The sequence below is a fragment of the Cibotium barometz genome, chromosome 29, assembly GCF_041138505.1.
Source record: "Cibotium barometz isolate CiBa-2024 chromosome 29, ASM4113850v1, whole genome shotgun sequence".
NCBI classification, from domain to species: Eukaryota; Viridiplantae; Streptophyta; class Polypodiopsida; order Cyatheales; family Cibotiaceae; genus Cibotium; species Cibotium barometz.
The window spans coordinates 11,403,189-11,427,803 of NC_141074.1; the positions used below are offsets into that span (position 1 = coordinate 11,403,189).

At 41.2% G+C, this 24,615-nt stretch overlaps 1 protein-coding gene and 1 pseudogene across 2 annotated transcripts; both read left to right on the forward strand.

The window, feature by feature from the left end:
- Positions 1-547: 547 nt before the first annotated feature.
- Positions 548-1,059, forward strand: LOC147621838 (uncharacterized). Its single transcript, XM_086823509.1, has 2 exons — positions 548-725; positions 801-1,059. Exons 1-2 carry the CDS (start codon positions 571-573, stop codon positions 1,057-1,059), a joined length of 414 nt encoding a protein of 137 aa, XP_086679635.1. The 5' UTR covers positions 548-570.
- A 15,689-nt stretch (positions 1,060-16,748) lies between these two features.
- On the forward strand, positions 16,749-20,315 carry LOC147621839 (putative pentatricopeptide repeat-containing protein At3g13770, mitochondrial pseudogene; annotated as a pseudogene). The gene has a single exon (XR_015269605.1). The product of XR_015269605.1 is annotated as a putative pentatricopeptide repeat-containing protein At3g13770, mitochondrial pseudogene (transcript).
- The last annotated feature ends 4,300 nt before the right edge of the window (positions 20,316-24,615 follow it).

Below are 24,615 nucleotides of genomic sequence, written 5' to 3' on the forward strand. Positions count from 1 at the left end.
CAATGTGTCTTAAAGAATGTCTTGCCTGTGTCTATTATTTTATGCCAAAAGAATCAATGCATAGCAGACTATTTATTCATTATGGCAAACATACACACATGGTTTCCAAGGGAATGTGCCGAGCATCGATACGAAATATCAAGGCCTTTGTAGCACGTGCAGTGGGCATCGACCACAACGCTGGGCCCAGAAAGGTACAAATGATTGTGGCAAGGGAGGTGGTTCTAAGAGCATTCACTGATGATGACAAGGCACAGGGAGAATTCATGACAGAGAGGGAGCTACAGGAGATGTCGCAAGAGTTGCAAAGTTTGATAAATGTCAAAAAGTGCGTAGGAAGTGCAATTTAGCAAAGAATAGTATGCAATTATCATCTTTAATACACTAAGTATGCTTTATGAATGCAGGGTGAAGCATATGGTAATGCAAACACGAAAAACAACACGGCCTCTGGGTGAAGGATATGAAGCCATTCTTAATCTAAAAAGAACATACCATTTTGAGTTCTTCCATGGTTCTCGATTTCCATTGCAAGCCACCACTACTACTGAGCGTTGCTTTATCTTTAAGATGTCTACTACTGGACCTGGTTCTGGGATTGACATTGTTCGGCGAATGGACAAGGATGGTAATGGGGATCTTAATCAAGCATGGGTCTGCTTTGATCATGTGCATCGAGTGGATACTGGATGGCATACAATGGGAGCACATGTTTATGACCACATGTAAGTTACAAGCGGTAGAGAGCATTGCTTAATTTGTGTCTTTAATATAACTCTATTTCCATTTGTGGCATGCAGGATTGGTGAGCTATTGACAATAGCAACTTGTGAATTTAGAGAAGAGGATGAGGATGCTCAAGTCATGTTTTGGGAAAATATGAATTTGGTAATGGTGGAGCACACAGGGAAGGTAGCAAATTTTTTTGGGTTTATGGCGGATGAGGCTGGCGCTAACTGGAATGCAGTGAGACGTGTCTTCAACGACGGAAAGGAGATGATTGAAAGGGAAAGGTCATGTTTATGGCATTGGGAAGACAACCTTCGTGTCCACACGTAGAGGTACATTTATAGCCCACATCAAGAAAAGCACAGGGAGATGTGTGAGAAGTGGAGGACTGCCCCAAACAAAGAAAGTGCCCTTCAGCAATTTCGCAGGATACGAGCATGGTGGGCAACTGGCAAGGCAGCTGATAGAAACATCCCTAAGCTTCTTAGCTGGTTGAGTTGGTGGCACTATAGGGTTAGTCGATGGGGTCATTTCATTTTAAAGGTAATGTTTGTAAGAGATTATTCATTGTATTATTGTGTGCCTCCTACTTATGTGCACTGCATTGTTTTTAATCAATTTCTACCACTCTCTTGTAGGATGGAGAGCCTATTGTCAATGCTCTTGTCCCAAGGACAAATATGTCAGAGACCAAGCATGCAAGCTCGTTGGCAGGGGAGGGGTATAGGCAAAAGATTAGTCTTTATGATGCTTGTGTGACAGATCTAATCAATGCTTACTTCCAATGTGCCAGACAACTGGCTTTCTTGGAAGGAAAATACACAGGTTGTGGGCCTACATTGGAGCTTTTGGTTGAGAGAGCTCTTTCTCGACAGAAAGCAAGTCCATCCCCAATAGCTACCTCACGAGCAGTGGATGATGCAGTGGCGGGGACCCCTATGTCTTAAAATAGGGTAAAATTCAAGGGTGAGAATAAAACTATTCGAGCCAAAAGGCCACTACACGACTCGACAGAAGAAAACTTTGGCAACTCTAGCCATAGGCCTGAGTTTAACTATGTGACAAGAGAGAGGTTAGAGCCTGCAATAGAGGTCGATGAGCAATGCAAAGTTTTAGAGAGCCTTGAAAGTGATGTGCATGATACAAAGTGGGCCTTGCGGAGGATACCAACAGTGAATCGAGTTGAGTGCAACCACTGGGCATCAGGGAAAAAGTGTAGCTCAAGGTTGCGAGGGGGTGATGTCAGTCCTTGTTTTTGGAGTGATTGTCAACTATCCTCCTGGAAAAAGGAGAAGTATTGCTATTTTTGTAATACAGATGTTAGGCACGCTTGGAAAATTACAAAGACAATATTACATCCACCAGAGGATGTCCCTTGTGTTTGGCCCATTGCTAAAGGTACCAAGTTACAAGTGAAAGAAGCCTGCAAGCTTATTAGAGCAGGATATGACATTGGTATTCCTCTTGAGTTCTTTCTAGAAAAGGAGCTTGCAAAAGGCACTAGCGAGACAAACAAGGAGGTGAAACAATTTCCATATCGACGAGGAATTTCAAAGGCTGCATTTGGTCAAATCACTGCAGCCTTAGATATGCATGCAGAAGTTGTAGGCAGCCATATACATATAGAAGGGGTAAAGGAAACATTTAGTATTAATCCATTGACCAATGGGAGCCAAGACACATCTCTGATAGAGGTCACTATTCAGAAGAATCCAATGTGTTCATGTGTGGAGTTCAGAGATAGAGTGGCCAAGAAAAGACCATATCTTGCATGCAAGCACATATACTTTGTGTTCTTAATGATTCTTGGACAGGATGTGAACAACAATATGCATATTCATCAAGTTTGTATTTTTGAGAGAATTGTAAAAGACATGCTAACTAAGTCTATTAGAAGTCATCCTCAACAGCTTTAGGAACCTGCAACCCACTTTAGTTGAAATATGTATGGGGGTCATGTCATACCAGCTGAACCGTAGTACTTGTTTTGGAAATGTTTTGGATATTTTATAAATTTTCCTGTCTATTGTCTTTTGTTTGCTAATGGCTCTCCAACATTGTGAATACTATAGATTCAATATCTTTTTAGCGAGCCAAGCAATATGGCTTTAATAGTGATTTTTTGTATCTGCACCATTGGTTCAAAAAAAAATTATTGCAATGGTCATTTTAGAACATTTCATGTCTTCTTTGTTTGATTGCTACAGAATTGCACTGTGGTTCCACTCTTCTCTTTAACATTTCATGCTCGCTTAACATCATACCATGCCCCTACCTGCTCACTTTCACAAGAACATGAGCTCTACTCATTGCTTTGTGCTCGCTGCACTTGGCTCGCTTTTTGACCACCCCCTACATGACTCTCCACCACAGGTTTTACCTAACAATGCCGATCTTATGTTTTCTCCATTCCTTGCATTAGTGAGGATGAAGGATCAAGTACCTTAGGTAGCTTAAAAGCCACATTGCCATTGTAAATTTGTGAAATCTCATCCAATTTTTCAATAAGTGTGTAGGCTAATATTATTTTACGAAGACCACCTATATGAGATTCCATAGATAGTAAGTATTTCACCACATTCTTCTAGTAGGGTGTGTCTATACATGCTTTAGAGAATGTAGGCGATTCTTCTATTGTGAGATCAATAATCGGTTTCCTTGTTGGAATGCTTATTGTATTATTGCTTGAGTCCACTACTAATGGAACCACAAGGAATTCTATTGTTATATCTTTATCAAAGATATAATATGGTCTCATTGATTGGATTGGTATAAGTCCTTCTTTGGTTTTATTGCAAATACCTTTAACCCAACTTGAGTAGATAAAATTTCAACATTATTGTCAGGTTTAGAAATATAAAAAAGGACATTGCACATTCCTAACAACAGGATCACATTCTACAAAAATGTAAAATGTTGTGTTCTCCATCTTAATAAACAAGAACACAAATTAAAAAAAGAAAGAGGAGAAGGAGATATGTGTTTGTAAAGTATACAATCTAATAAACAAAAACACAAATCAAAAAAAGAGGAAAAGGAAATGTGTGTGTAAGGGGATCTGTGTTTGTAAGTTATTATACGACCTAATAAAGTACTATATTCGAGGTGGCTCGAATATGGTCAGGTGCCCTGAATATGGTTGTTATTTGTGCCGCCCCGAATATGGTCGTCCTCAGTGATAATATTCGAGGCACATTAATATATGCACCATGAATATGGTCGTTGATGACCATATTTAGGGTATTAATGTGTCCCAAATATTCATGGTGCATTAATATATATATAGAAGGTAGACATATAGAAGGCACTGAGGGGACAGTGATGCGAGGGGCATGGGAGGTAGGCGGGGGGGGGAGAGAGCGTGGGAGGTAGGCAAGGGGGGGAGAGAGAGAGAGTGGAGGTAGAAGGCAGCGGGGGTAGCCAAGTGGGGAGCGGGCTAGGCAAAGGGGATGATGTCGACAAGGAAGCCAAATATGGTCACTAGGAAGCCGAATATGATCGCTAGTGACCGTATTCAAGGCCACCTAAATATGGTCATGCTGGTGACCATATTCAAGGTGCCGCCCTGAATATAGTCGTTTAATGACCATATTTGGGGTGGCCCGAATATGGTCATCGACAAGGACCATATTCGGGGCACATTAATATATGCGCCCTAATTATGGTCACCGATGACCATATACGAGGTATTAATGCGTCCCGAATATTTGGGGTGCATTAATATATATATATATATATATATATATATATATATATATATATATATATATATATATATATATATATATATATATATATATATATATATATATATATATATATATATATTAGTATATATACATATATCTATATATTTATATATATACATACATACATATATATATGTGTATATATATATATATATATATATATATATATATATGTTACATGAATATATGTATTAAGTATATTATAAATTATTATTTAAATACAAATACTTTTATGAAAAGTAATAAATCAAGATTTTAGGGATATGAGATGATATGTTTTTTCTTATGATGTCAATTACACAAATGGCTCAAAGATTAGAGAGGGATTAGGTTGTGGGTTTTATTCATAATAAAGTGGAAGTGGGCAAAGAGATAGTTCTACAAATGGAGCCAAGAAGAAATTTTGTTCATGGTATCGCACTTCCTTGTGATCATGTGTGTGTTCTTATGACTTCTTTACGAGAAAAAAAATATGCCACTGCCGTTTCCAATAGAAAATGGAGACATTGTTTATCTTCATGATGCAATAAATAGCTTCATCATTTGTCCTATAAAAGATCTAGTAAGAATTCGACTATAACTTCAATACTATATTATTTAATGATAAAATTTTCACTTCAATACTGTATTATTTAATGGTAAAATTATGATAAGCTAACATTTTATGACTTTTTCTTAGTTATTAATACAAAGATCGCAAAATTCTTCGAATGTTGAAAGATGGGAGAAAGAAACTCTGAATGAATCTAATGCGCCTCGAGAAAAAGTCAGATCAAAGATGCACAAAAGTAGTGTAGAAATATCAAGCAAGCACACCCATAAAAAGTGCAAGGCCAAAGAAGAAGATAAAGAATGGGCTCCTTTGCAAGGGCGCTAACAATGAAGGCCTGAAAAGAAGACGAAACTGTGTGGAGGCCAAGAAAGAAGACCCCAAAAGAGGTGGCACAAGAAGACAAGCAAAGGAAGATGATGATGAGGTTGAGATAGACCATGGATGTGAAAGGCTATGTGAAAACAGGAGATGATACCCAACATGCTATCACACATGTTGGAAGTGTACCATTGGTTATGCACAATGGTGAAACAAAGTCTATGGTGGCAGATGTGCCTTCTATTACAAAAAGTTTGGCCTCAGTTGGTCAAATGGTGGAACAGGGTTTACAGGTTCGTTTCAACGAGCATGGTTGCTTCGTTGAGGATTTCAAAAATGGATGTAGAGTCATTGCTAAAGGCAAGAAAGAAGGCAGGTTATTTAAGTTGGATGCTGGGATTCCTGAGTTGAAATCAACCATGTTCTTTAAAAGCCGAAATGTGGTATATAGGACATTGACATGTGGCATAAAACGATTGGACATGTGAACATACAAAGGTTAAAGAACATATAGGCAGAACATACAGGCAAGAGACATTGTTAGTGGGCTGCCTAGATTCAAGTATGATGGGAATATGCATGTCTGTGATGCTTGCCAGTTTGGAAAGCAAGCAAGGTTGCCATTTCCTAAAGAAGGCAACATGAGTAGCAGGCAACTTGAGATAGTTCATAGCGATGTATGGGGTCCTGCACAAAACCCATCCATTAAAGGGAGCTTGTATTATGTGACATTCATTGATGATTTCAGTAGAATGACTTGGATTTACTTTCTCAGAGAGAAAAGTGAAGTGTTGGGAAAGTTTATGGACTTCAAAGCTTTTGCAGAGAAGCAATATGGCTTTTGGATAAAATGTTTGAGGGGACAGATGGAGGTGGTGAATACATCTCACATGCTTTTGAGAATTTCTTGAGAAAGCATGGCATTAGAAGGCACTTGTAGGTACACACCTCAGCAAAATGGTGTTGCTAAGAGGAAGAATAGAGTCATTTGTGATGTGGCCAGGGCAATGCTCAATGAAAAGAGCATGCCAGACTATTATTGGGCAGAAGCATGTGCCACCGCGGTGTATGTACGTAATAAGACACCCACAGTAGCCATACATGGAAGTACGCCAGAGATGCGGCTTACAGGTTTTAGGCCAGACATTGGACATCTCAAAGTGTTTGGTTGCATGGCTTATGTACATGTGCGTGACGAGAGAAGGAGGAAGTTGGATCCTAAGGCAGAAAAGTGTGTGTTTGTTGGGTATGCACAAGATCGCAAGGCATATAAATGTTACAATCCACAAACTAGGCAAGTGGTTATCTCACGAGATGTGGTGTTTGATGAACTTGCTAGTTGGTACAAGGTAAACGAGGAGGGTGTCATTGATTCCATTGATGCTTATGTGCATGTGAACTTGCCACAAGCAAGTTCTATTTCTATGTTTGGGCCAGCAGAGTCTGAGAGTAGCACTATACGTCCATGGTCATTCAGGATGCTTGAGACATGAGAGCGTGAGCACTGGGAGTAGTGCTGTGGATAAAGGGAAAAAGAAGGTTGAAGGAATTGGCATTATAGGTTATGAGTCGTCAAGTTCGGAAAGTTTGGATGAGGAACTTGGCATACCAGTTTTACGCACACCTGGTGCAAGGCAGGATAGATATGTGCCTCCACATGCTAGAGTGACAGGTGTTCAGAGTGATCCGCATGCATTGCAGAGATCCCAAAGGGTCAGGTATCCAGTTGATAGGTTGACATATCGTGACTTTGCTATGCATTATGCATATATGACCTCTTTGGTGAAGCATGTGGAACCTACATGCTATACAGAAGCTATTGGGAGGAAGCATGTATGGGAGAAGGCAATGGATGTTGAGATGGACGCATTGGTTCACAATGAAACATGGGATTTGGTTGCCTTACCACAAGGCAAAAATGACATTGGTTGCAAATGGGTTTATAAGGTGAAATGCAAATCAGATGGTTCCATTAAGCAACATAAGGTGAAATGCAAATCAGATGGTTCCATTAAGCGACATAAAGCACGATTGGTAGCTAAGGGTTATGCACAAACCCAAGGCTTGGACTATGATGAAACATTTAGTCCAGTTACAAAGATGGGAACAGTGAGAGTAGTCATTGCTATGGCTGCAGCAAATGGTTGGGAAATGCATCAAATGGATGTGAAAAATGCATTTCTAAATGGTGATTTACAAGATGAAGTTTATATGGCACAGCCAGAAGGATATGTACACCCAAGGTATCCCAGTCATGTATGCAGATTAAAGAAAGCATTATATGGTTTGAAGCAAGCACCTCGTGCTTGGAGTGATAAGATAAGCCGATATCTTATCTCCCTTGGATTTTAGGTTTCTTCAGCAGATTCTTCACTCTTTGTGAAGAAAACAAATCATGGGATTATCTTACTTGTCATCTATGTGGATGACTTGATTGTCATCATAGGAGATCATGCTACAGATGTTATGCATGTTAAGAAGGCATTGAGTGGGCAGTTTGACATGAAAGACTTGGGTGAATTGAGATATTTTCTTGGGGTTGAAGTGATCAAAGACCATGCAGGTACATGGTTAGTGCAACGCCAATATGCATTGGATATGTTGGCAAAATATGGGATGACAGGGTGTAAGCCAATGAGTACACCTTTGGAGCAGAATGTAAAGCTGAGGGCTGATTTTGGTGAAGAGTTGGATGATCCATCTATGTATAGAAAGATGGTTGGCAGTCTTATTTACATGACTATCACACGCCCGGATCTCAGTTATGCTGTGGGGCTAGTAAGCCAATTTGCAGAGCCCCAGAAAACCTCATTTGGATGCACTGAGACACATTATGCGATATGTAAAGACCACTGCACATTATGGTCTTCTTTATGAGCATGGTAAAGGCTTGGATGTACATGGTAGGTAGCTCGTATGATAGGAGGTCTACTAGTGATTATGCCTTTACATTTGGAAGTGCAGTGGTGAGTTGGAGTAGCAAGAAGCAACCTATTGTTGCTTTATCTAGTACAGAGGCTGAATACAGGGGTGCAGCCATTGCTACATGTGAAGGAGCATGGTTAAAGAGTCTCTTGGCTTATTTGGGTGAGCCTATTGATGGCAAGGTTGTCATTCATCGTGACACCATAAGCAGCATACAGTTGGCCAAGAATCCAGTTTTTCATGCGCAGACCAACCACATAGAGGTCCATTATCATTTTGTCAAAGAGAAAGTGTTGGATGGTACAGTGGATTTACAGTATGTGAAGATTGAAGAGCAGGTGTCCGACATCTTTACAAAGCCACTTAGCAGGGAGAAGTTTGAGTACTTCTGTACTATGTTGGGAGTACGTGGGATGAGCTTGAGGGGGAGTGTTGAGAGCTTTGATAGCCCAAGCTCATCTACATCTTCATCTATGGCAGTACATCATGAGCTTGAGAGGGGCTATTGAGATTCAAGCTCGATGTCAGCTTGTGCCAGTTGCACTATGTGCTGGCATGTTAGGTAGCAGCATATGTGAGACATAAATGACCGCGTCCAGCTGGTCATAGTGTGGACAATAGCTAGGGTTAGGAGTGTGTGGACATAGTGTGTGATTATGGATGATGGCTTTATGCATTGTGTGAGAAGGGAGATGGCTTCCCTCTATGGTTAGGGTTTGCAATATACATTAGGGTTTGCTCTTGTGTGTGTGTCTCCTCTCCCTCTACCTGTTTTTCATCATTCTTAAGGTTGCTTTCAGCTTTTGGGCCCCTTCTGGCCTCATTTGCATCATGTTTTTATGGTTGTTGGATAGATATGTCCTCTCCTTTTTTTGTGTACCCATACTTAGTAGATTGCATCAACTTCTCTTTTGTAATTGCTCCATGTGAAAATCGACAAAAATAAGATTTTGCATAGTTTGCTTTGCGTAGATAGTGAAATCTCGACTCAAATTTCCTTTTCTTTCCATGAAGGCCAAAAGTATCTTCCAAATTTCCTTTTCTTTCTCCTCCATCAGTTGGCATGAAGGCCAAAAGTATCTTCCAAATTTCCTTTTCTTTCTCCTCCATCAGTTGGCATGAAGGCCAAAAGTATCTTCCAAATTTTTTCCATATATGCATGGATAGTTTTCTTATCTTTCTAACTCACTCAATCCCACTTCTTTTGTGAATATCATGGTATTAGGAGGTAAAAATTATGCATGGACAGTTTTCTTATCTTATTGACTCACTAAATCCCACTTCTTTTGAGAATATCATGGTATTAGGAGGTAAAAATTATGCATAAAACTTTGTTTTAAATTCATCCATATGCTCACGAGAGGGCCCAAAATCTTTTTCGACAAGAACCAATGTGCAGTTGACCCTTTAAGATACATGCTCAAATGCTAGATCTTGGATTTCTTGTTTGAAGAACTCATCACATTGAATACGTCAAACTAAGAGATGAAGTACATAGCAACCAGAGACTGTTAGGCTAACAAAACCCCCTGAAGTGAATGGTGTGAACGTGTATAGGGTGTAGCAAAAATTGAGTAAACCCATATGCCACATTGGCCTATATAAGCACAGAAATTAAGGCAATCTCTCTTGCATGGAGCCTTTTCCTGACACTATGAAATGCACTTGAATGTGCCATGTCCATGCATAAAAATTCCAAAATCCAAGCGCGACTGCATATCTATTTTGACTATAAATGAAAATGGTGGTAGAAGACGATTGTTTAATACCAAGAGCTGCTAATGGTGGTAGCAGATGGTTGTTTAACACCGAGAGCTACTAATAGATGGCAGAGCCATACACATTTCTGAATAGCTATGAATGTTGTTGTACTTAAATTCACAACATGAAGTGGCTACTTTCAAAAAAATTACCATTGTTAGTGTCGGAACATCATGCCCAGAAACTGTTAGGCAAACAAGCATAATAAAGAACACCTAATGTTGCCAATGCCAAGTGCTAGGACAATGCTGAAATCTAGTCAATTGTGACACTGCGCATACTGAACAAAAGAGACGGGTATTGCATAGATAATAAGGTATCCAATAGTTTGCTGATATAGGGCAGCATCAGAAAGCATATGTGAGATAGCTGAAGGTCCCCCTCAATTGGTATAAACTAGATACCCAAAAAGTAATGCAAAAACCCATAATCTACAATTGCAAATGCAAGCTATACACCACAAGCAAATCATTAAGGCTAATGTTTGTTGAATCAGTTGAATGTCAACACAGCAGTAGTAGAAGGCTGGTTCAGAAGCTATAACCCGATTATCATCCTCCAAAGCATAAAAAGGGGAAGATGGCTCCTCACTTAATGCGGAAGCAATAAGGGCAGTATCAGCAAAAGAAGATGCACGTCTAGAGGCAGCGCATGTCCTTTGTCAGCAAAAAGGAATCACAATGGCTGCATTCTCCTCAATTAATGCATCATCCATGGCATCATGATCAAGTGTGACTGACCTGGAGCAATATGGAAAAGTGGGGCTACTGAATCTGATTGATTGTTAGAAGAGTGTTGATTCAGAGCCAAAGCAAGCAGTCAACAATAAGTAGAGGATGTGAGCACTATGGACAACAACAATGTAGAAGCTATCAAGGTCTACTGAATGCCAATACATCTAAAAAATAACATGTGTCAACGGGCAAGCCAGCAAGGTAGAATCAGCAGGTCAGATTTGGCTTATTTAGTAAACCTGACCAAGAAAGTGCTGATATTAACAATCTGCCAACTGGGGGCAACATGGCATACATCCAGTCAGACCATGAGAGCATAAAGCAACCTCTTAGTATGGCAAAATAAAAAAGATGTGTAATCCCACATATATTGATGTTACAGTAAAGGCACCCTAAATTATGCATAGTGAAAAGGCAACCAAGTTGAAGACAATGTGACAGTATGACTCCATTAGTATCCATGTAATTAAGCTGCAAAGGTGAGGCAACTTGAACAAGGAACTGGGAAAGAAAGTAATACATCTCAAGTAAACATCACTGTATACAAGTATGTCTCCAAGAGATAGCACAACTGAGAGGTCAAATGCATAAGTGACCACATATATCACCAACAACAATACACAGCTTATGTCCCCCCCTGTTGAAATATACAAGTGAATAGGGTGTGTGCGGGAACAAGCCCTTGGCAAGAGGCTGTAAAAGAGAATCTGTAAATGTGAGAGAACCTATGAAAAGGTGAGAAGTATCTACTGGGAGAGAATAAAGGGTAGCATGAGGAGATTTAAGAGGTGTGGAGATATTCTGGGAGAGGTGGAGAGAATCAAGCAAAAGAGATGGAGTGAATCAAGGAGAAATTAGTGGGATTGGATGCTTGGATGTAAACTCTATAAATTGAGGCATTGGCCTAATGAGAATTTGCTGGTTTTGATTATCCATGCCTACATTAAGCTATCAGTTAATTGCTCACTAATCACGTCTTAATTATCATCTAATCTCTTTGTTAATGATGTTAATTCTAGCATTTGATCCACCATAGCTCATCACATTGTTGCAAATTTAATATGGTATCAGAGCCTAGCCTAGAATCCATCAAGTTTATGAGCCCATTATCTTGCTAATCACTTGGCTAATTAAGATTAGTAGATAATTAGATTTTTACCTCTTTTTCAACAAACCCTCTATACCCCCAGCTGGTGGAGGAGCTCTATCTCCCTACATACATCAAATTCGCCCAAACCACTTTAGCCACACATAGCTATCACCCTTGTGCTTCAGCCCATCAAGACAAACCTACAAACCGCCAACGCAAGCTGCTGAAAATCGCGAATCTGCAGGCACCTTTTTTCTGAGAAAAAATGAGATCTTATCTACTCCAGATTAAATTGCTCTAATTCCTCTTGGCCCTAGGGGTTTTCAAGGGTGCTCTACAAGCTGGTGAAGACAGATTTCGATTTGATCAAGTCTATAGTGAGATCCAAGCTCTTCATCAAATCTGCAGGTGACTTTGGTAAAACAGAGATTAAGCATTCAATGTTTGGTCAAATCTTGTGTTTCTTGGCTTAATCCTCTACTAGACTAATTGCTATTGATGGCATTGAAAGGATTTGAGCTCATTTGAACTCTAAGGCCTCAGATCTGGACTCCCTGCATACTCTGTTTTTTGCACACAAAACAGAGGATTAATTTGCTAATTAGTGATTAATCAAGTACTAATCACTATTTTTTGGTGCAATTGAGGGTTCAAATTAACCATTAGGTATCTGATACAAATCCCTATAACTTCATATTACAATTCGGAGATGGTTTGATACTCCAACCATTCCGTACAAATTTGTTACCCTTGGTTTAATGTAATTTCTAGTGGCGATTTTATGCTGATAAATCTATTGTAATCATCTCCTAAACACTAGATTGAGTTGTAAAAGGGTAGACACTGCCCTTGAATCTTGAAATTGGATCAAGAGGTAAGACCCCCTTCATTGTCATCATGAGTACGGCACAAGAGATAGCTAAATTTAATGGGGAGCAGTTTTACACAAGGCAGACAAAAACCATGTATTTGCTCATGAGGAAAAATCTGTGGGGGCTAGTTGAGGGAAGAGATGAATGCCCAGAGGTGAGAGGGGAAAATGAGTGGAAGAGCAGGAATGAGAAAGCATTAGGACTTATCGCACTCAGTTTAATTGACGAAATCATTCATCACATCATAGGGATACATCATAGGGATACAGTGGGCAAAAGATGCATGGGATGAACTCAATAAATTATTTGGCACACAAGCTAAAAATTCAAAGATAAATCTGTTAATGCAATTCTACAAATTGGATATGAAGGAAAGTGAACCTTTATCACACACTTGAACAGATATAAATGTATTAAGCAACAACTGGCAGTTATTGGCAAAAAGGTAGAAGATGATGAGGCACTAGCAGTGCTTCTGAGAAGAGTGTGGAGAAAGGTGAATATAAAACCATTGTAGCAACACTAAAGAATGTACCTGAATTGAAGCTACACGAGATAGAAGAAGCTCTACTAGAGCAAGAGACGAGAGGCAAAGAGAAGAAATGGCTGGACTTAACAGCAGGAGAAGAAAAAGCATTCTTCACCCGAGGAGGATTCTCTCGAGGATGAGGACGAGGAAGAGGCAGAGTAGGAGGAAGGACCTTCACTTGCCACAACTGTGGAAAGCCAGGATACATGGCAAGAGACTGCTACAGCAAACCCAGTGGAGAAGGAACGACATCGGCAAACTTCATGGAGGCTCCTAAGGAAGTGGAGTCAGATCATTTTTTCTGAGAGAGAGAGAGAGAGAGAGAGAGAAACCCCACAACCCAATGTAACCTGCCCCAACAAAGTAAAACCACCTCTAAGCCACCGATGATGTAGGCCATGTGGTAGATGTATGTGTGAGCACTTTAGTTAAGGTCACGGGCACTTGTAGTAGCCTTGGACACATAGAGAGAGAGAGAGAGTGTCAAGGACTATGAGGTGGAGTGAATCAAGGAGAAATCAGTGGGATTGGATGCCTGTATGTAAACTCTATAAATTGAGGCATTGGCCTAATGAGAATTTGTTGGTTTTTGATTATCCATGCCTACATTAAGCTATCAATTAATTGCTCACTAATCACGTCTTAATTATCATTTAATCTCTTTGTTAATGGTGTTGATTCTAGCATTTGATTCATCATAGTTCATCACATTGCTGCAAATTTAACACCCCCTCAAATGCAACGGCCATAGAGATAACTATGCTGACAATTGATATAAAGCATAATCGACTAAGAACTGATCACATCATCACTAGGATCAATGTCAGGCATAGCACAATTGACAATCTTGATTTAGACTAAAGGTATAAATTAGCATCTAATAAGGGCAAATGAGGCAAATCACTGCATGTGACTATTAAAGCATAGCCGTCATGTGCGAAATTGGCTTTCTCTACACTGTCAGTGGTGGCAGTGGCAGAGACCAAATCTAAAAATATAGTTTTATGGGCTTGATATGGAGTTCAAAGACTCATTTGTGGAGCATGTAGGTAAGATGAAGAGCATTATGATGCAACTTGTAGGTACCAAGGCACCCGTGGATGAGAAAGATGAAGAGCATTATGATGCAACTTGTAGGTACCACTTGTAGGTACCAAGGCACCCGTGGATGAGAAAGATGCAATTACGATCTTAATCAAAAGCATGGCTCAAGAGTTTTCTTCCATGATAACAACTTTTACTAACCTTCCAAATCTTACTCTTGAAGATGTTGAATTCTATTTGTTTGAAGAAGATAAGAAACTAAAAGGTACACAACACGTAATGGAGCATGTAGGTAAGATGAAGAGCATTATGATGCAACTTGTAGGTACCACTTGTAGGTACCAAGGCACCCGTGGATGAGAAAGATGCAATTACGATCTTAATCAAAAGCATGGCTCAAGAGTTTTCTTCCATGATAACAACTTTTACTAACCTTCCAAATCTTACTCTTGAAGATGTTGAATTCTATTTGTTTGAAGAAGATAAGAAACTAAAAGGTACACAACACGTAATGGCCCAATGTCGTCATCAAAACACGCCCAAGCGTGTATGTGATGCATGTGGCAAGGTAGGCCATCTTGAGAAGAATTGTTGGTTCAAGGAGAAGCAACAAAGCAACTTGATGATGGAAGCAACTCATGACGATACTCCACAAGAACACTTTTCTGGGTGTAATGATGTATGAGATGATGTTTTATATCATGTCTTATATTGTTGTCTATGTCAACCTTGGGATTGGGCAACCCTTGGTCAAGATATGCCTATATGTGAGTGGATGTAATGATGTCTATGTTCATGTCCATGATGCCTCCATTAAGGGGGGGGAAAATGCCATGTCTATGTATGTCACATTACCTTCTTGGGATGAGATCCATTTGGGCACCAAGGGGAGATGTTGAAATATGGTGCCTGTCATGTCATGTATGGGGCACATGTATGTGGGAATAAGGTAGAAGAAGATTAGGATGCTATGAAATTGAAATGGATGCAAGCTAAGGTTATTAGGAGATGTGAATGGATGAATGTAAAAGGTAGTCAAAGGTCAAAAAGTAGGCACATGGAAGGTGCAAGGGTGCACAAGGCATGTGAGCATTTAGGAACACATGGATGGCACAAGTGTGCATAGAACACGTGAAGGAGAGCTTTATGAGAGCTACAAATGGATATAACAAGCTCATTCTCATAATGCAAAAACATGATGTATTGATTAGTCTTAACTTATATCTTGATCAATTTTATTAATGTTAATATCATGCTCTAATGATGTCTTCCTTCATCTTTTATCCACCTTAGCTCTCTCTTGCAACCCTCGCACACTCCATAGCCATCGTAAATCATGCATTTTTTCAACATTTGGATTCTCATATGTTAACTTAATCTTTTGTTATAGGATGTGGATGGAGCTTACACTTTGGATCCTCATATGTTTACTTGATCTTTTGTTATAGGATGTGGAATGATGCCACTTTGTTATACATGCCAACCACCAATCTAGCTTTAAAAAAACATGCAAGTTGGTTGGCAGGAGAGGTTTCAAGGGAACCATTAGTTTATATGACGTTGCTATTTCAGATCTTGCTAATGCCCTCTTGGAATCCACAAAGAAGCATGCCCTCACACAAGGCAAATATCATGGAGCAGGCCCTACAATAATAAAGTTAACGGAGAAGGCTAGATCATCAAAAGCTCCAAGCCCATCAACCACTAGCAAATTGGTGGGAGAAGTAGTGAGACTGGCACACCAATGCACATGTAGTCAAACTATATTGGTGATAACATTATAGTTAGTCGGTGTCAAAAACCAACAATTATAAACCTTGAGGATGACAACTCATTGCATTGTTTGGAGTATGCCACAGAAAACCAACCATGCAAGAAAAAGGGTAGGAGGTTAAACTTTCCATCCCCTATTCCTATAGCTACACAAGTGGTCAGCACAATAAAGAAGGATTTGCAACAACTGAAGAAGAGGTGCAGGAAATTGTTGACAATGTATACACGAATCAATGTGGGCTATACGTCGAACACCTCTAAACAACAAGGTAACTTGCTGCCAAGGATGGTTAGATGGCTGCCACGATGACAAGTGCAAGAAGAACATCAAAAACTGTGAATGAGGTGTTCCATCTCCTTCTATGGTATGAGAGAGTGGTCAGGAGGGCAGAGGCATCAGTTCATGTCGTTTTGTAACAATAGTGATGGAAAGTATGTAATACTGTAAAACATATGCACACATACATGATGATCCTATAAAGAACTAGATGGGACAATGGTGTCATCATTGTCATGTCACATGCATGGATGTCTATTATTATCATACCATGTCATTACCTCATGTGTATCATCAACATGTGCGCTCGAAAAAATGGCATTCTAGCGAATTTTTACTGGCCGGAATTAAAAAAAAATGGCTAAGATTTTAAGTACCCTTATTTTAAGGAATGATTTTTCATATATTTTAGTTATAAAACCAGCATAGAGTAGAGATTTCGGAAACAAAAACCGGATAGATTTAAGAGTTGCCTTTATTTTGATTGGTTGAAAAATATGTTTTTTTGAGCACTTACCATGTCATCACCTCATCATCATGTCATGTTGATATATGGTCCATCATCCTGGTGGGTGCATGCTGGTTATTTAACTGTAGGATGATCATTGAAGAGCATGATCAGATGGCTGGGGGCCACCATGCCCTGGCCTTGCTGTCCGGCAGGAGGGGTGTCTGTTGCTCGACACGGCAAGCTCTCAGTGAAGCATGGCTCTGTCGCTGCTGTGAGTCTGCAGGACGGCTTCTCTACACATGCGCGACAAGGTACGACAGCGGAACACCCTGCTTTCCAAATCTTACAAAGTCTCGTCGAAAGCTCAGAACATCAAGAGACCCATTTGGGCGCGCACACAGACGATCCCATCGCAAAACAAGAACTCCTTTCAGAGGCCCTGAATAAATTAAACCCACCATTTTTCCATGCTGACTTTGCCTCCCTAGCTGCCCTCTTGCGGTCCTGTGGAAATGCTCGCGCCTTGCCCCGAGGCCATCTTGTCCATGCCCACATCATCAAATGTGAGCTTGGGCATAACGTTTTCCTGGGAAACCTGCTCTTGCAGATGTACGGCAAGTGCGGTGCCGTTGATGATGCCCACATGTGGTTTGCGAAAATGCCTCAACATGACCAATACTCGTGGAACTTCATGGCCTCTGCATACACCCGAAACGCCGAATGGAATCTGGCTCTTCAGCTCTACGATCAATTGCGTGTGGAAGGAATGGTGGCTGATGAGTACATCTTCAGTAGCATACTTTCTGCTTGCGCTGGCCAAGAGGCATTAGAACAGGGTAAATGTATCCACGCCTGCATTGTAGGCAGTGAATGTGAGCCAGTTGAAGCTGTAGAGAATTCCCTTGTCAACTTATATGGGAGATGTGAATGTTTCAAGGATGCATGGAGGGTGTTTGACAAGATGTCAGAGAGAAGTGTGATCTCTTGGTCATCCATGATCACAGCGTATTCACAACATGATCATGGCAAAGAAGCATTATGGCTTTGGAACCGCATGCAACAGGAAGGTGTGGCACCAAACAGAGCAACAGTTCTTATCATTCTTGATGCGTGCGCCAGCCAGACTGCACTAGCCAATGGGAAACAAGTACACAGCTGCCTTTTGGGCAGCCCTTTTGAATCAGATAATATGGTTTTGACAGCCTTAGTCAATATGTATGGCAAGTGTGGCGACATGGAAACTGCTTTGAAGATATTTGAGGAGATGCCAGAACAGAACGTGGTGTCATGGACCACCATGATGGCAGGATATGCACAGCATGGGCATAGCAAGGAGGCTCTTCAACTTTTTGAACAAATGCAACGGGAGGGAGTTGCGCCAAACAAAATAACGTTTGTTAGTATTCTTGATGCATATGCCAGCAAAGAAGTTCTAGACAAAGCCAAACAGATACACGCCCGTATTAAACATAGCGGATTTGACTCAGATGTTGTTGTGGCAACTGCAATCTTGAACATGTATGGTAAGTGTGCCAGCCCAAGCAATGCGCGAAGGATGTTTGACGAAATGCCTGAGCGTAATGTGGTATCATGGAATGCCATGATTTCAGCATATGCTCAGCATGGGCATGGACAGGAGGCGCTTGAGCTCTTTGACCTGATGTTGCAGAAAGGAGTGGATCCGAACAAGGTCACTTTCATCAGCATGTTCTCAGCATGTGCGAGCCAAGGAGCCCTGATTGAAGGCAAGTGGATGCATGACGAAGTTGTGCGACGTGGCCACCACACAGACATAGTGGTGGGCAATGCTGTCATCAACATGTATAGCAAGTGTGGCAATGTGGAGCTTGCACGGAATGTTTTTGAAAGAATATCTCGACGTAATGTAGTTTCATGGAGCAGCATGATTGCAGCATATGCTCAACATGGGCATGGCAAAGAAGTTCTCCCAATGCTTCGTCGGATGAAGAGGGAGGGTGTGCTGCCAAACCAAGTCACCTTCAAAATTATTCTTTCTGCTTGCAGTCATGCTGGCCTTGTTGATGATGCCAATCGTTGTTTGGATTCCATGAGCAAAGTCTATGGTGTGAAACCGGCTGGAGAGCATTATGACTGTGTAGTTGATCTATTTGGGAGGGCAGGAAGGTTAGATGAGGTGGAGGAGCTCATCAACAAGATGCCAGTTCAACCAAGCCTTATATCCTGGATGATGTTGCTTGGTGCTTGTAGTAGCCAGGCTGATTTAGAGCGAGGAGAATGTGCTGCGAATCATGTTTTTGAGATGTATCCAGAATGTTCTGCACCTTACGTCATTCTATCCAATATGTATGTGGCTGCTGGCAGGGACAGTGATGCAGAAAGAGTTCTAGCTAGAATGAAATGCAAGGGCCTGATGAAGCAGCAAGATAGCAGCTATATTGAAGTCAATGGCAAGGTTAATGAGTTTTTGGTTGAGGATCGATCACACCCTCAAGCAGAAGACATCTATTTGCAGTTGCAAAGGTTGAATAGGCTAATTGAGGATGCTGGCTTTGATCTTATATCAAAGCAAGGGCTGAATGATTTGGATGAGGAGAGCAAGGACCACGGCGCCTGCCACCACACTGAAAAGTTGGCCATAGCTTGTGGATTTATGAGCACAGGTCCTGGGACAACTCTTTTTATTGCCAAAAGTGTTCGAATGTGCTCTCATTGTCACTTGTTTTCAAAACTGATCTCTAAGGTTTGCCATCGACAAATAATCATAAATGATGCCTGTCAATTCCACCGCATGCAAGATGGGTCTTGTTCTTGTGCAGATTACTGGTGAGAGAGTTTCAGCCATTTGTATGTTTGGTACGATGTGGATGTTGTTTCAAATCTGAAATTTGTGCAGTATCTTCTTTGAGAGGAAGCGGGTCAATCTGGCAAAGGGTTGACCCATCTGCCAGTATATACTTGACAGTGTTGCAATAGAAGCATGCCGCATGTGCTGATATAATAGCTGGACAACTCCAAAAAGCATGTCTTCATTAACTCCCACAAAAGAATCCTTGTAAAACAGGGCTCCAGCAATGCATTCTCTGAACACGTAAAGGATCTTGGCTGTCATCAGCTCTTCAAGCTTAGAAGATCAACTCTTGGAAGGTAGCTGCAGCCTTCATTATTTGTTCAACCTTCTGTCCAAGTCAAGCAGCAAAGTGTAGATAGTCTTAGTTGAAGGGCTTATCAAAGGGGACAACCCAATTTATGACCAGTCCTCCTTCCAATTATCATGGCAATACTCTTATCAAAAGAGACAACCCAATTTATGACTAGTCCTTCTTCCGATAAGCTCTTATCGAAAGGGACAACCCAATTTATGACTAGTCCTTCAGCCAAAGAGTAGATATTCTTAGTTGAAGGACTTATCAAAGGGGACAACCCAATTTATGACTAGTCCTTCAGCCAATACTCATGGCAGTACTCCTGTGATTATTCACAGGAGCACTTTGCTTGAAGAAGAATTTCCAAGACCTTCATATCTAGAAATTTTTTCTTTTGAGCTAGAAGAGATAAAACCAACAAAAGCAATCCTCATCCCACAATCTTTAAAAAAGGACAACCGGCTCTATTCCATCGCTCGGCAGCTTTCTAGGCAAGAGTAGTTTTTATCACAAGAGTCCAACAAACATTGTATTGTAGGAGAGAGTTCCCTACAAGCATGTTATTGCCTATCTGTTGGTTCTAGTCACCCAATGTATGTGAAGAGGAATTCAAGCAGACAGAGAAGCAAGAGCATTGGAAAAGACTTGATCCCAACTAGGTAACTCCTTCCCCTTAGCAAGTAGAAGGACCTTAGAAAAGTCTACAATGACCAAAAGCTTGAGATTCCAAGTCAGACTTCGTTTCAAATCAGCCAACATAGGCTTAGCTAGCCTAGCAATATGTTAACCAGTGAGGTGAAGAAAGTTAAGGCATTACAAACCAAAGGGCACACCAAACTTTTCCCGCCCTACTAGATAGAGAGGCTCCCATTAGTACATCCAAATTAGAGGGGATCCCTATAGTTAGAGTATGACAATTATGAGAAACCACACTTAGGATATGAGAAACCACACTTATGGGTTGTTCTATAAAAAAATGAAAAGTAATTGGCACCAAGTGGGTTTGAAAGGTCAAATAGTACAAGCATGATAGTACATTGGAAAATATAATTTTCACGGTGAAGGGTTTTACACAGGTTGAAGGGTTTGACTTTCAAGAGGCATTCATCCCCATAGCTAGATTAACCACTATTTGTACAGTAATAGCCTTGGCGGCTCATGATAAGTAGCCAGTATTATAAACAGGTCATCATTTTTCAATGGCTATCTCAATAAGGAGGAGGTTTATCTGGCATAGCCACTCGGGTTTGAGTTACCCAATTCAAAAAAGCAAAGTGAGCAAACTTTGGAAGGCTTTGTATAGCTAAAAACTAGGTAAAGATGCTTTCTTTGTAAGTATTGGTCTTTCTAAAAGCCCGCCAAGCGTAATTTTTTTATATTTTCATAAAGTAGGGTAGGTACATGATCGTGGGTCACCATTTTCAAATGGCTATCTCAAGGAGGGGATTTAAATGGCATAGCCACCCACCTGGTTTAGAAAAACAAAGTGTGCAAACTCTAAAAGGCTTTGTACAAGCTGAAAACCAAGCCCCTTGAGCATGGTACTAGTGGGTAGAGATGCTTTTTTATAAGTGTTGGTCTTTTTAAAAGCCCTTTCGAGCATGGTACTAGCAGGTAGGGATGCTTTCTCCGTGTGTGTTAGATCTTCTCTTTATGGTTCCCTGACATAATGAGGTCATCCGCATTGAGGACAATGATTAAGAGATGTTGAATTCAAAGTTTGAAATGGTAGCTTATATAGTTTTATTTGGGGATTGAGGTTTGGAAAGAGCAAGACAGAATCTTCATTACTTAGCAAAAGTATGCGAGAGAAATTGTGAAAGCATTTGGCATGGTTGGATGCAAAAGTATGCAAGAAAATAATCGAGGTTCAACAGGTAAACTCTCAGTCACTCTTCCCATTCATGTGGTGAAAGACTGGCTGCAAACTCTTCCGGTTGAACTGGTGAAAGATTGGCTGCAGGTTTACCATTCCCGTGCCCTTGTTGGATTGTGTCATGGTCCTCAACCTCCCCCCCCCCCAAGCTGAGGTCCTAAGAGTAAGAGCTAATTGGTGGCCTAGAGGGGTTACAGTGGACCATATCCAGTACCTGCCCAATAACTACTTCTGCTTTCTTTTCAGGGAGGAGGATTTGGCCATCAACATCCTAGGTGCTGGCCAATGCATGATAAGAAATTCTCCTCTATCCCTTTTCCAATGGCATCTAGATTTCTCCCCTAGCGTCCCTAAACCCACCAAATACCCTGTTTGGGTCGAACTTCCTGACCTTCTTCTTCATCTATATCCACTGCTTAAGCTTATAGTGGAACCTCTTGGCAAACTCCTAGGGCAGAGACCTAACCTAGATCTTAACCCGAGATGGCACCCCCAGGCTATGATAGAAGTGGACCTAAATAAGGATCTTCTAGAAGATATCTTGATAAATCTTGATAGAGACACTAGTTTTAACCAGCCCATCACCTATAAGAACCTGCTCAATGCATGCTTTCATTGTAATAAACAAGGCCACTATATAAGAAATTGTTCTCATAAAAATCCCCCCTGCTCACGAGAACCAATTTTAGTATTTTTTGCATAGTCGGCCAGCCCACTGTTTTTATGCTGGCCGACCAGCTCTTGTCCAACCTATATATAGGTGGCTTGGGTTTGCATCATTAGCACTTCATTATTCAGCCATTGCTGTTGGTTGTATGCACCTACGGGCAGCCCTCGTGCTCTACTTCAACAGATAACAAGTCTTCTACTTCAGTTTTATTGCACACGTGCTTCTTTGCAAGATCTATTTGCTGTTTTTTTCTGTTTTACAGCCATTCTTTCATGGTATCAGAGCCCAGTGTTGCAAAGGGACCTGCGTTTTCTACATCTACTGCTGTAGGCAAAGATCCACCGCATCTACATCTACAAAGGAGCTGCGTTTTCTACTGTGGACCTGCATTTTCCATTGAAGAGCTCCGTTTTTCCACTGAGGAGCTGCGTTTTTTGTTGAGGACCTGCGTTTTCCACAGAGGTGCTGCGTTTTCAGCCTGAGATCTGCGGTTTCAGATCTCAGCCCCGTACTTTGGTGCTACAACAGGGTTTTAACCCAGGGGAGTCATTTCTTACCTCTCCTTTTGGTTTCCCACCCTCCCATCCCTTCTTCTCCTTCCTTTCTCTTGGCGGCACTCAGCTTTCGAGGAGGAGTTTGCTGATTTCTGATCAGCTTTGTTGAAGAGGAGGATTTTGCTGCGTTATCGGAGATATGGCTTCTGGTCATAGTCATTCTTCTCACTCGGGGTTTCTTTTTCTTCTCCCCGATCCCAAGCCCCAAATTCACAGGGATCTTCTTCCCAGCTTCCTGTGTCTCTACCTTATTCCCAGATTCCTGCTTCTTTTCCTTCCATATTCCCCACCACCACCACTTCTCTTGTTTCTCCCCTCCCACAAACCCTCCTCCCAACCCCTTCCCATGTGCCATCCTATCACCCCCTCAAGTGAGTGATTCCATGAAGCTGACTACTACCAACTACCATACTTGGTCATTTTATACGCAATTGCTTCTTGAAGGAGCAGGTGTGTGGCCCTTTGTCACCACTCCTCACTTCGTGGATCCCGCGTTTCATGGAGTTCTGGATGCACGGGCCCGTCTCATCATCATCCATTGTATGACACCATCTATCCAGGCACAATTCATATCTTTCCGGAGTGATGCTAGTCAGATGTGGAATGAGATTCAGAGGAGGTTCGGGAGAGTATCTTCCATGAAGATTGCTAAGTTGGAGGCGGATCTTGAGAAGATTACCATCAGTGACTCAGATAATATCATTGATAAGATTGGGGAATTCACAAGGATCAAGAGGCAGCTTGAGGAGTATGGGAGCTCGATCAACAACCCGATCCATAAACTGCTTGGTAAGCTGCCATCATCCTTTGACTCTTTCAAAGATCACATCTACTTCCGTGAGCCTCTACCCTCTTTTGAGGAAGTTGTGACTTACTTACATGACAAATGTTTATTGAGAGGCAAAGGGAAGACAGATTCTGCTTTTGTTGCCCAAAGTAAGGGCAAGTTCAAAGGAGGCAAAGGAGGCAGCAACAACAAAAGCGAGAAGGGCAAAAGCAAGGGTTCTAAGGAATCCAAAGGTTCCAAAGAAGAGGAGTGTGCCTATTGTGGCAGGCCTGGCCATACGGAGGCTCGGTGTTTTGCAAAGCGTAATGATTCCAAAGCCGCCAAAGCCAAGTACAAAGCCAAGGACACCTCCAAAGATGCTGCCAAAGATTCCAAGGACAAAGGCAATGCCAAAGTGGTATACATGGTAGTTACAGATTCTTCCGTTTCTTCACAGGATTCCTTCCTTGTGGTCACAGAGATCACTTCTGATGCAAAGGTTAGTGCCACACATGAAGAAATTGAGTGGATTGGTGATAGCGGCGGGCGCTTCGGCACATATGACTAAACATTCCCACATTATGGAGGATTACAAGCCACTTTTTTCTTCTGTACGCATTGGAGATGACTCCTCCTTACCTGTCCATGAAGTTGGTAACATTTCTTTTGGTTCCTCTACTACTTTACATGATGTTTTACATGTGCCATGTATTTCGAAGAATTTGTTTTCAGTGAACATGGTTGCTCGGAAGGGACTTGGCATTTATTTCGATGATGAGGTGATTGAGGTCATTGATCGGAGGACTCTTACGGTTGTGG

What these genes read in the sequence shown, in the direction of transcription:
- LOC147621838 (XM_086823509.1), top strand. Translation starts at nt 571, where the DNA reads ATGTCTACTACTGGACCTGGTTCTGGGATTGACATTGTTCGGCGAATG. An exon ending in GCACATGTTTATGACCACAT is followed by an intron (nt 726 to 800) that starts GTAAGTTACAAG and finishes TGTGGCATGCAG; the next exon opens with GATTGGTGAGCTATTGACAA.